Raw genomic sequence first — 13,565 nt, 5'->3', positions numbered from 1 at the left:
CATTATTGTCCTCTGCAGATATAGCTATATGACCTTTCATATACTATATAAGGAAGGAACTTACAAAGTTCCATAGGGTACATGAGCCATTTTCCCTTAATTAAGCAAACCAGGCCAGGCACAGTGGCTCATGCCTGTATTGCCAGCACTTTGGGAGGCCGAGGCAGGCGGATCACGTGAGGTCAGGAGTTCGAGACCAGCCTGGCCAACATGGTGAAACCCCATCTCTACCAAAAATACAAAAATTAACTGGGCATGGTGGTGCATGCCTGTAATTCCAGCTACTTGGAAGGCTGAGGCAGGAGAATTCTTGAACCCAGGAGGCAGAGGCTGCAGTGAACTGAGATCACGCCACTCACTGTACTCCAGCCTGGGCAACAACAAGACCCATCTCCAAAAAAAAGAAACAATGAAGCAAACTAGTAACATTAATAAAACATTATTTGATGCATTTTTTTCCAAGCATCTGCTCTACTCAAGAAACTTTAGGAAACTGACAGTTGCCTGGGTGGAAAAAGGGGGAGAGGGGAAGTGGGACAGAGGGTGGAGAGTCCTCCCATCAACAGCACCGTTTTCAGCTCCCACTTCTTGGTTGCCTTTAGATACTTAAATTTTTTCCTAATTGGTAGATGGATCAACTCTATCTTGCTCTATCCTCTTTAAAGGAAAAAAACTTTATATACTAAAGGAATTTCAATTAGTAACATTATCTGGTGAGTTAAGTTTAGTTAGTTAAGTTTTGGCTAGCATTTCATAGGCAGATAGCTCTTTGAAGTGAACCTTACTGGCTACGTGGTTTTAACCATAACTTGGTTCCATGACAGCAAACCCCAAAATAACATTATAATAAGATAACAATGTCCTTTTGAGCTTCTAAAAATAACTCAGAACTCTGCTACTGGCAGTATTTTTTTAATTGTTTATGCTTTTTGAATGACAATTTTGCAATATGTAGCTAAAGACTTAAAAGTACAGATTTCTTTTTTCTGCATAGTAATTACAATCCTAGAATTGGCCCTAAAAAAATAAGAACGGAAAAATATTTGTACAAGAATGAATATTCATCACAACTTTGTTTATAACAGAAGACTGTTAGAAGGAGCTTAAACATCCAGTAATGGATGATGAAGTAAAGTGTAATAGAGATATACAACAGAAAAGTACATAGTCAATAATGACACGGATCTACATTTACTGATATGGAAAGATGATCATGATGTATTTTTGAATGGAGATCACATTATAAAAGAGAATATATAGAATTCTAGTTCGTTTTTAGAATACACAGTATGTATTTGCATTATGATATACCTAACTATATCTAAGTATAGATATGCAGGTATAGAAGAATCTGTATCAAAATATTAGTAGAGGTTACATCTAAGTGGATAATTAGATTTTCTTTTTTATATTTTTCACTTTTCTTTAGTTTTTATAATAAGCATGTATTACTTCTACAATTACAGAAAGTTTAAATATCAATCAATCAACCACCGAACCAAAAAGAATCTTAATATCTGATTTACCCCATGCCTTAAACATTGATGATAAATACCAGAATGTCCTGGCACCAAAGGAGGCAAGTAACTACTTCCTGGGATAAAAGAGGGCCTATAATTATCAGATGAGACAATCTTTCAGAATATGATATCAGGCATAATTACTTAGCACAGCCCTGAAGTGCAGAACCATATCAGAGAAAGAAATATTTTCCTGATACAAGTTTCCCTTAACAGAGAGAAACAGTATAGGTAACACATAATTTGAGGTAGGAAAAAACTTACTGCAGTGGATAATCTGGATGCCAATGTCATTTCCAAGTTTCCTTTGAGACCAAGAAGTGCCGGGACTAAAATGAAAACTTCTGTAACTTTTCTGAACACCTCCCAGTGCTGTAAGAAAAATAAAATAAAATTTTCTGGCACTCTTTAAAAAATACTTTAGAACAAAGACATTTCTAAAAATCTCAGTTTTTTTCCTAACTTGGCATCTACATTTTGAATAACTACACAGTTCATGTAATCAGTGAGCACCTAACTTAACCCCATTCTCCTGAGCTCTGAAGCTCCAAGTCACTTTAGAAGATGCAGTTAGAGCTGGGAGTCAGCTGATATGTTGCTACAATCCACTCTACATCTACTTGTTACATAAGCCTTATATTCCTTTATCCCTTTATGATGACAATCATTAGACTGGCTAGTGGTTAAGAGCACAGACTCTGGAACCAGACAATTGATTTGAATCTTGCTTCCAATACTAATTAGAACAAACCCACTGGAAAATTACAGTGCTATTACTATCTAATTTCACAAATGAAGGAATAAAGACTCAGAGAGATTAAATTATTTCCCCAAGATCAAAAGATGGGACCTAGAGTCAACCCCAGGAGTTCTACGTAATCCCATGTTTTGATCCCCATTTTAAGGTGTGAGGCAGAGAGGTTCATAAAAACAGCTCTAAACTGGAAATAAGGTTTGTGCTTCTAGCCATGGATCTGTCATAACTTGGCTTTATGATCCTGGATGACTCATGTATCTTTCTGATCTCAATTTCTTCATCCGTTAAATGAAAATAATATCCGTCCTGTCTAGCCTTTGGAGAAATACCATGTATAAATGAAAAATAAACTTCTAATCTCCCCAACCAATGGAACAGACCCCCTTCTCAGCCAAGGGCATTCCAAAGCAAACCTGAAAAACTAGCTTAGGCCATGATGGGAAGGGGGTGGGTCAGACATGCTTCATTATATCCTCCTCCCTTTAAAATGCAGGCACAACTGACCAACATTAACATTAAAACAGAGATCTTAAGACTGACAAAATAGACTCTTTGTAGCAATGAGATACCAAATTCCAAACTGTCTCTAGTATAGCACCACATGACAGCAGACCTTGAATGAAACCAAAGTATTTCACCCCAAAATATATTTATTTGACATATTTTTTAATGGCCCTGCAAAGCTGTCTCTTGTGGAGAAAATCTACATTCTGTAGCAAAACCTTTTCCCTTTTCAGGTCTTTTCCTAATCCAGGAGAGATTAAGAATCTGGCAACTTTTTAAGTCTGATAAGAAACATTTACCATCTATTCTCTCTGAAGCCTGCTACCTGGAGGCTTCATCTGCATAGTAAGAACCTTGGTCTCCACGACCCCTTATCTTAACCCACATATTCCTTTTTACTGATTCTACGTCTTCAAATAATTTAGTTCTTTAAACCAATTGCCAATCAGAAAATCTGTGAATACACCTATGACCTGGAAGCCCCCACGACATTTTGAATTACACAGTTCACGTAATCAGCGAGCACCTAGCTTAACCCCATTCTCCTGAGCTCTGAAACTCCGAATCACTTTAATAGATGCAGTTAGAGTTGGGAGTCAGCTGATATGTTGCTACCACCCACTCTACATCTACTTGTTACACAACCCTCATATTCCCTTATATTGATTCCAGGTCCCACACTCCTGAACCAAACCAATGTATAACTTACATGTATTGATTGATGTCTGCCTGTAACTTCTGTCCCCCTAAAAATGTATAAAATCAAGATACAACCCGACCATATTGGGCACATGTTCTCGTACCTCCTGAGACTGTATCACAGGTCATGATCTGTAACCCTGGCACAATAAACTTCTAAATTGAGACCTGTCTTGGATGCTTTTTGGTTTACATATAATAAAAATAATACATATTAAACTAACAGATATTAAAGAGACATATAAAGATATTAAAGATACAAATATCTTAATAACACAAAGTGACATTTTACAGGTGCTATTAAAAGGTGATTGTCCCAGTAAGAGATTTTATGAGCTAGGCATATTAACTTTATGTCAAAAAGTATAAAAATACATGTCATGAATACCAGGACAGATGAGAAAAGTAAAACTTATTATCTATCAGATAAATGAAGGAAAATTTCAATTTGTTTCCAAACTTTCCCTAGGCTATTCCAAATAGATGTACAACTGGGGGGCCTAAAGAGACCTCAGAAAATATTTATCAGATCAGTCTTCTGTAAAATCCTGGTTCAAAGAGTTCACAAGAGAAATCCCTCTAATTGGGTTCAAGCCAATTAAGGATGGGCCTAAAAAAGCACTGGGGGGGGGGGTTCAATGCCACCCTAGATTATTAGTCTTAAAAACTAACCATCAAACAATTTTGTCCATGTTTACAATGGGCTGATGATTCTGATGTGCAAGTGAAATATGTATCTTTCAAAGACGTTGGTAGCAATGATGATGATGAATAACAGATAATAATAATAATAAATATGAATAATATCTAACATTCACTGATTGTTATGTTCCAGGCACTTTTCTTTAGACTCACTCACTTAATCTTCACAACAAACCTGAGAGATAGGTATGATTTTCATCAGATCCCAGATATAATTCAGAATACCTTTTACCTAGGTCATCATTTTATGACACCTGCTATGATACCGTGAAGCATGTATTTGGTCTTCAATCCTGTTTCCTGGCATATATCTAAAATCGTTAGAATCTCCAAAGTGATGTCTTTGTGTATGCTGATTGACGACAGCTGGCAGCCCCAGGTAGCTTCATGATGGGGGCTGGTCACTAGAAAGACCAAGGCATGATTAGAGGACTGGGACTTTCAAACTAACCTCACCCACACAAACACCTTTGGGGAGGATGGAGGGACTGAAGGTTAAGTTGACCACTGATGACCAGTGGTTTAATCAGTCATGCCTACATAACGAAGCTTCATCAAAATCCAAAAGGACTTGGTTTGGAGAGCTTCCACACAGCTGAACATTTGGAAGTTCCTGGATGATGGAGCACACAGGAGGGCATGAAAGCTCCATGCCTCTGCCCCCATACTTTGCCCTACATATTTCTTCATCTGTATTCTTTGTAATATCTTTAATGATAAACAGGTAAACATAAGTGTTTGCCTGAGTTCTGTGAGCTGCTTCAGCAGACCAATCAAACCCAAAGAGGAGATCATGGGAACCCCAGCTTGAAGCCAGTTGGTCAGAAACTCTGGAGGCCAGGACTTGCATCTGGTATCTCAAGAGGTGGACAGTCTTTTGGACTGAGCCCTCAACCTGTGGGATCTGATGCTACCTCCGGATAGATAATGTCAGAATTGAATTGGAGAACACTAATTCTGCATCAACCAGTGTCTGCTGCATAACTGACTGCTTGCTAGTGTGTGGGGTTAAACCCCCATACATTTGGTCACGGAAGTCTTCTGTGTTGGTTGTTGCACCATGAAAGCATCACAAGCCATCACGATTTAGACCTGCTAGAATGCACGCCTATAGGTTACTCCCTTTGGTTATTCTTTCCACATTCAATTCGAATGAAATACTTCTGTGAGAATTATTATGAAATACTTAACTCGTTAGCATTGGTGTGACAACAGTGAGAGTTATGAATTATTGATTTCCCATATTGTGCCAAAAAATTTTCCATTATTTTCTCCATACTAGTGAAAAATAAAAATCCAAATCCCCCCAAAGCAACTGAAAGAACCCTCTCCCAGCCAAAAGGACCCCAGAGTAACCTTGAAAACTGAGTTATCGGCCAGGACCGCACGGGAGATCAACAACCACATCCCATTATACCCTTTCCCTTGTTAACTGCCATAACGCTTTCTTCCTAAGGGCTAAACAAAAATCAACCTTTTCAAAAGACTCCACTGTTGATCTTGACTGCTTCCACCCTCTTTTGTAGTTTCAACAAAACAACTGACCAGCACTCCTTCCTGATAAGAGACCACCAATCACAGAGTGGTTCTGGCCAGTCTACATGCAACTCATGAAGAGGTATGAAGTTCCACTGTACATGCACACGTTTCTCTTTTTACAAATATTCATGACTCCTCTCATAGAATATTAAATATGTACATTTGGCCACCCCACTCAGCATAAATTCCTATTTCCTTTTTCCCCTCCTTTGAAGTGTCTGTTTCTGGCTTCTGACTAGAGGCTATGCTTCCCAGCCTGTCAGAATGGCCACCTTGCAGGCTGCAACCCTGTATGAGATATAAAGCTCTCCTTTCCAAATTTATGTACCTCATCATTCAAAAGTTAACACCAGGTCAGGCAGTGGCTCACGCCTGTAATCCCGATACTCTGGAAGGCCAAGGCAGATGGATCACTTGAGGTCAGGAACTCAAGACCAGCCTGGCCAATGTGGTGAAACCCCATCTCTACAAAAATCAGCTGGCATGGTGGCACGTGCCTGTAATCTCAGCTCCTCGGGAGGCTGAGGCAGGAGGATCGCCTGAACCCGGGAGGCAGAAGTTGCAGTGAGCTGAGATTGCGCCATTGCACTCCAGTCTGGGTGATAGGGTGAGACTGTCACACACACACACAAAAAGTTGCCACCACCTGATGTGCTTGCAGAAGTTCCCAAACTTTCTCAGTTCATGGCATGCTTAGTATCTGAGAAATATTTTCATAGCATCCTTAGGACAAAAAGAATACCTAACAATCCTATGTATTAAGTAATTAGGTCCGAACAACTTAATAAATATTTATTTCCTAACACTTTAGTAACCATCTGAGGAACTTATACAGGTAAACTGAAAGAAAAAAATGTATTTTATGTCATTTTTTATAACCACAATTATTTAATAATGGGATATACGTACATGTTGGGCACTGCACAACTTCTCAAATGTTGGAATTGGAAACTGTCGCCCTCATTTCCTGTTTTATATTGATTTTTGTGTAACTCTTGCTGTTTATTACAGTGCTACTGAAAACACAGTTTTGCAAAGACATATCATCCAAAGAAATGGAGTGTGATCTAATGTTGAAATGTTAAGCCACCTTGAGCTAGTAGTCTGTAGTGCATCCAGGAGACATTGTGTTTCCCTCGAAAACTTAAAATATCCCACAGTAACCCTGGGGTGTCTCGACACACAACTGGGAACTATGAGAAGAGCGAGAAGTAGTATGCACAGGGGTCAACAGCAAGGGCTCTAGAGTGAGATCACCTTCACTGAAATTCTGACTGTACAACGTACTGTGTGATTTGCGCAAAACTATGCTTTACTTTCTGCATCCAAAATATGGACATACTTGTACTACCTCAGAAGATTCTGCTCATGACTGTGCCTGCACATATTAATTAATTGAGTGTTTATTAGCTGTAAGACCAGGATGCATTATCAGTTAATTTTCCTGTCAAGAGGACATAATGCAGAAAATGTCCAGAGAGGGAATGCTGAGGCAGCTAGTGGCAAAAATAATGTTCACTTACTAACAAATTTCACCATGATCCAGTTTGTGCTCTGGGGCTATGAACCTGCCCTAAAGTATGACTTCTTGTCATACCTAACTTTGCACGTGCATAAATGCAGAAACTGAGGTATACATCTACAAGTCAAACATAATGTCAGATTACTTACATAAATACTAGACTTAACACCTAAAAATCTGTTTAAATCCACAAGAATAAACAAAAATGAAAATTAAAAATAATAAGTTGAAGAACACTTCTATAGACTCCTCACTTTAAAATGACAGAGAACATTTTTTAATTGGTAAAATAAGGTTATGCAGTTAAAAAAAATACATACCCCAAATCCTTATATATGGAAAAAAATTCACTTTTAAACATACGACAAAATGACCAACTTCAATCATAATCATAGAAATACAAATGAAAAGGTGAAAAATTTTCATTGATGAGTTGGTAAAGATCAAAATGTTGGAAAATACACTTTTGCTAAGACTATAAGGAAATAGGCACTCTTTTGCACTGCTTGTGAAAATGTAAAGGTTTAACTTCTTTGGTGGAATCTGATAATACCTATGAAACGTAAAATGACCATAATTTTGACTCAGAATTCTACTTCTAGGAATTTGACCTATAAACAAACTTGCATATGAGTTCAAAAACACACCCATATAATAACTCTTCTTCATCACTGTTCGTAACAGTCAAAGATTTGAGGCAATTAAAATCCCCTTCAAAAAATAAAAATAAAAATAAAATCCCCTTCATAAGGTAACTTGGCAGATTAATTATGATACATCTTTATATAAGTGCGTTATCTGTCTGAGAAGAATTTAGTAAATCTGTGTGTACCTACATTGAAAGAGCTCTAAGACAAATTAAGAAGATCAAAGTGAAGAGCTATATTACAGAGTGTTATTTGGTTTTTGTTTTTTGGAAAATACATATATTAATGCAAATACATGCATTTCATATCTGTTGAAGGAGATACAAAAAAAATAAAATAAAACCTGTCATTTCTATGGAAAGGCCCAGGGTAAGCGTGCATACTGCAGAGGAGAGACTTTTTTCTCCATCACTTATGCTTTCATACTGCTTAAATATGCTTAACCAGGTACACATATTACTTTTTTTAATTAAACTTTTTATTTTGAAGTAATTTTAGACTCACATGCAATTATAAAAAACTAATACAGAGAGATCCCATGTAACCCTTACCCCATTTTTCCCCAATGGTATCTTGCAAAACTACAGTACAATATCATAACCAAGATATTGGCCATCCTGGCTAACATAGTGAAACCCCGTCTCTACCAAAAAAAAAAAAAAAAGAAAAAAAATTAGCTGGGCATGGTGGCAGGCACCTGTAGTCCCAGCTACTAGGGAGGCTGAGGCAGGAGAACAGCGTGAATCTGGGAGGCGGCGCTTGCAGTGAGCCAAGATCATACCACTGCACTCCAGCCTGGGCAACAGAGCAAGATTCCATCTCAAAAAAAAAAAAAATTAGTTGGGTATGGTGTCACATGCCTGTGGTCACAACTACTCAGGAATTGAGGTGGGAGGATCACTTGAGCCCAGGAATTTGAAGCTGGGCTCCAGCCTGGGAGAAAGAAATCCTGTCTCTTAAAAAAACAAGAAGGAAGAAAAGAAACAAAGATTGTCTACAAGCTATAAAAAACTACCTTGAGAGACCAAATCTAATAATTATTCATATTCAAGAGGGAGTTGAGCAAGAGCAAGGGATAGAAAGCTTTTTAAAGGAAATAAAAACTGAAAACTTTCCAAAACTTGAGAAAGCTATAAATATCCAGATACAGTAAGGTCAGAGAACACCAGATTTGACCCAAGTAAGACTACGCCAAGGCATATAATAATAAAATCTCAAAAGTCAGAGAGAGAATCCTAAAAGCAGCAAGAGAAAAAGAAGAAATAACACATAAAGGAGCTCCAGGTCATCTGGCAACAGACTTTTCAGCAGAAACCATACAGGCCAGAAGGAGGTGAAATAACATTTTCAAAATCCTGAAAGGAAAAAAAAAAAAAAAGCTACCATCCAAGAATACTATATCCAGCAAAGCTATCCTTCAAATATGAAGGAGAGAAAGTTTTTCCCAGACAAACAAAAGCTGGGAGCATTCAGCACCACTAGATTTGTCTTATAAGAAATACTAAAGGGAGTTCTTTGACCTGAAAGAAAAAAACACTAATGTGCAAAAAGAAAACATTTGAAGTATAAAATCCACTGGTAAAATTAAGTGCACAGCAAAACCAAGAACACTCTAATACTGTAATTAGGGTGTGCAATCTGCTCATAACTCTAGTATGAAGCCTAAATCACAAATCTATCAAAGACAATAATAGCTACAGCAACCTGTTAAGAAATAGGCAATATAAAAATGTGAAAACCAGAATAACAAAAGGTCAAAATGGAGGGGCAGAGTTAAAGTGTAGTTTCTTAGTTTTTTTCTTTGTTTCTACTATTTTCTTTGTGATCAAAGATAAGTCGTCATCTCCTTAAAATAACATTATAAGATTTTTTGTTAAGCCTTATGGTAACCACAGTGTAAAAATCTATAACTTATTCACTAAAAATAAAAAGCAGCAAATTAAAATATGCAACTAGAGAAAAAACACAAAGGAATCACAGAGGAAGACAGTAAGAAAGGAAGAGTTACAAAACAGGCAGAAAATAAGCAACAAAATGTCAGTTGTAAGTCCTTACTTATCAATAATAATACTGAATGTAAATTACTCGGTTCTCCAATGAAAAGGCATAGAGTGGCTAAATGGGTAAAGAAATAAGACCCAGGTTTCTGCCTACAAGAAACCCACTTCATCTACAAAGACACACCTAGACTGGAGGTGAAGCAGTAGAAAAATATATTCCATGCAACTAGAAACCAAGAAAAGAGCAAGGAGTAGCTATATTTATACTAGATAGAATAGACTACAAATCAAAGACAGTAAAAGAGAAAGAAAGACTACTGTATAATGATAAAGGGGTCAATTCAGCAAAAAGACATAACAATTACATATATAATATATATATATTATATATATCCACCCAACACCAGAGCTTCTAAGTATATAAAGCAAACATTTATAAATCTAAAGAGAGAGAGATAGACTACAATACAATAATAGTAGGGGACTTCAATACTCAACTCTCAATAATGAACAGATCAGTCAGACAGAAAATCAACAAAGAAACACTGGAGTTAAACCACACATTAGACCAAACAGGCCTAACTGACATTTAGAGAACATTTCACCCAACAGCTACAGAAGATACATTTTTTCATCAGCACTCAGAGTATTCTACCAGAATAGATTATATCTTAAGCCACAAAATATTCTCCACAAATTCAATAGACTAGAATCAATAAGATGAACCTCAGAAACTACACAAACACGTAGAAATTAAACCACATGCTTTTGAGTGACCAATGAGTCAATTAAGAAATTAAGAAGGAAATTTAAGATTTAAAATTTTCTTGAAACAAATGAAAATGAAAATACAACATGCCAAAATCTATGGAATACAGCCATAGCAGTATTAGGAGGAAAGTTTATAACAATAAATACTATGTGAAAAAATTGAGGCAAGGCGTGGTGGCTCATGCCTGTAATCCCAGCACTTTGGTAGGCCGAGGCAGGTGGATCACGACGTCAGGAGACTGAGACCATCCTGGCTAACACGGTGAAATCCCCTATCTAATAAAAATACAAAAAATTAGCGGGGTATGGTGGCGAGCGCCTGTAGTCCCAGCTACTCGGGAGGCTGAGGCAGGAGAAAGGTGTGAACCTGGGAGGCGGAGCTTGCAGCAAGCCGAGATCACGCCCCTGCACACCAGCCTGGGCAACAGACAAGACTCCGTCTCAAAAAAAAAAAAAAACAGACTTCAAATAAACAACTTAACAACGTACCCCAAGGACTAGAAAAGCAAGAACAATCGAAACCCCAAATTAGTAGAAGAAAAGAAATAATAAAGATCAGAGCAGAAATAATGAAATTCAGACTAAAAAATACAGATGGGTTAAACGAAAAGTTATTTTTTGAAAAGATAAACAAAATCAACAAACTTTCAGCTACACTATGAAAAAAAGAGAGAAGTCTCAAATAAGTAAAATCAGAAATGAAAAAAGATTCATAACAACTGAGACCAAAAAAATACAAAGACTCATCAAAGACTATTATGAACAACTATACACCAACAAATTGGAAAACGTGCAACAAGGATAAATTCTGGACACATATGACTATTGAATCATGAAAAAATACAAAAACCTCAAGAAACCAGTAACCAAACATAAGCCTCATTTCGTACTCTACACAAAAATCCATTCCAGGGAGGGAATGATCTAAATGTAAGAGCAAAACAACAAAGCTTCAACAAAGTAATGCAATAGAGTATCTTAATTACCACAGGGTATGGAAAGATTTCTTAGACAAGAGACATAAAATACAAACTATATAAAAAGAACTATTTCAAAATTAAGAACTTCTGCCACAGAGGAGAGAAAAGGTGTTAATATATAGCACTAAAAGGCTCATATCCAAAATATAACTCTTACAAATCTATAAGAGAAACAAGTAACAGCTCTCATAAATTTATAAGTAAAACAAATAGAAAAATGGACAAAAAAAGCTTTACAGTAATATCCAAATGGTCAGTATACATCATTAGTCACCACAGAAATCTCCATTAAAACCACAATGAGATACCACTCCACATGTGCCAGAATTTCTAAAAATAAAAAGACTACTGATTCCAAGTAGAAATAAGAATATAGAGTATTGAGATCTCTCATACTCTGCTAATTAGACTGTAAATTCATACAACCAATGTGGAAAATCATATGACATCTACTAAATTTGAGTATCTCCATATCCTAAGACCTGGAAATTCCATCTCTACATACATACCCAAAAGAATTTCATGAATATGTGCATCAAGAGTCTGGAAGCAGCCAGGTGTGGTGGCTCACGCCTGTAATCCCAGCACTTTGGGAGGCTGAGACAGTCGGATCACCTGAGGTTGGGAGTTCGAGACCAGCCTGACCAACATGGAGAAACCCCGTCTCCACTAAAAATACAAAATTAGCCAGGCGTGGTGGCGCATGCCTATAATCCCAGCTACTCAGGAGGCTGAGGCAGGAAAACTGCTTGAACCTGGGAGGTGGAGGTTGCGGTGAGGCAAGACTGCACCATTGCACTCCAGCTTCGCAACAAGAATGAAATTCTGTCTCCAAAAAAAAAAAAAAGAAAAAGAGTCTGGAAGCACCATTGCTCCCAATGTCCATCTGTAGCAGAATAGATACATTGTGGTATAGTATATCCATATAATGGATTACTATCCAGCAATGGAAATAAACTACAGTTTCATGAAATTTATATAATGTTGAGGGAAAAAAAGCCACACATACACACAAAAACATGTTCTATACTTCCATTATATAGTTTATAAAGAGTCAAGTAAAACCAAACTATGTTGTTTAGGGATACACACTTATAAAGACAAGCAAGGAGGTGCTTACCAGAAAATCAGATTAGTTATTACCTTTGGTGATGGGGACACAAAGTGCAGCAATTGGAAGAAGGCACAAGGAGGGCTAAAGAAGCAGTACTGGCAAAATTATATTTCTTGAGCTGGTTGATAGTTATACAGTTGTTATAAAATCCTTAGGGCTAGCACTGTAAAAGTTCATAAAATCATAAAAGGAACTTTTTCCAATTACATGTGTGCTGTCTTCTCAGTATCAGGAAGTAAGTCAACATTACTCCAGATACATAATGAGCTATGTAAATATTCTGCTAAGCTGTACTCTAACACCTTAGTCCTACAGATGTTACCATTCTATAGTTAAATACTGAGTGTTTCTTCAGAATAATTGGTATCTCAAGAAAAAATCCCAACCAAAACCAGTCTATTTATTGTTGCAGCTGTGATACTACTATAAGAACTTACAACAATTATATTTCAAGTGAATGGAGGTTTGATATCTCTTTGGTATTATTATCTATTTAAAACTTTAATGTACTGCAATACAGTTCCTCTCATATCCTTTCTCCAACTGATGGCGGAAAAATGTTTCTATTTATGTACATTTTCCATTTTGATAAAAATATTACCTCTTGAATAGCATCTTAGAGTTACAAATAACCTGAGGTTCCTTTAGGGAAAAAACAATGAAAGATAAGAGCACATTACAGGATAATATGTCTAATACTTTCCCTTTCTATGACTGATAAACAAAAACTGACAGAATAAAATGTCACATTTTGGCAATTTATTACTTTAGAAAGATAATTATATAATAGGTATCTGGTAACCACAAGGC

At 36.9% G+C, this 13,565-nt stretch overlaps 1 protein-coding gene across 4 annotated transcripts in view; it reads right to left on the bottom strand.

Annotated features, from left to right (window-relative positions):
• SLC41A2 (solute carrier family 41 member 2) overlaps positions 1-13,565 on the bottom strand; it is a 152,803-nt gene that overhangs the window by 96,143 nt on the left and 43,095 nt on the right. For all 4 annotated transcript variants that reach the window (XM_033220819.1, XM_033220816.1, XM_033220817.1 and 1 more), the window contains exon 3: positions 1,785-1,892. In XM_033220819.1, the coding sequence (XP_033076710.1) occupies positions 1,785-1,892 (108 nt within the window). The remainder of the gene's footprint in view (positions 1-1,784; positions 1,893-13,565) is intronic.

The sequence above is a fragment of the Trachypithecus francoisi genome, unplaced genomic scaffold (genome assembly GCF_009764315.1).
Source record: "Trachypithecus francoisi isolate TF-2019V2 unplaced genomic scaffold, Tfra_2.0 Lachesis_group11, whole genome shotgun sequence".
Lineage (NCBI taxonomy): Eukaryota > Metazoa > Chordata > Mammalia > Primates > Cercopithecidae > Trachypithecus > Trachypithecus francoisi.
Note: the sequence above shows the minus strand (reverse complement) of the source record. Positions and strands in the feature narration are given on the sequence as shown.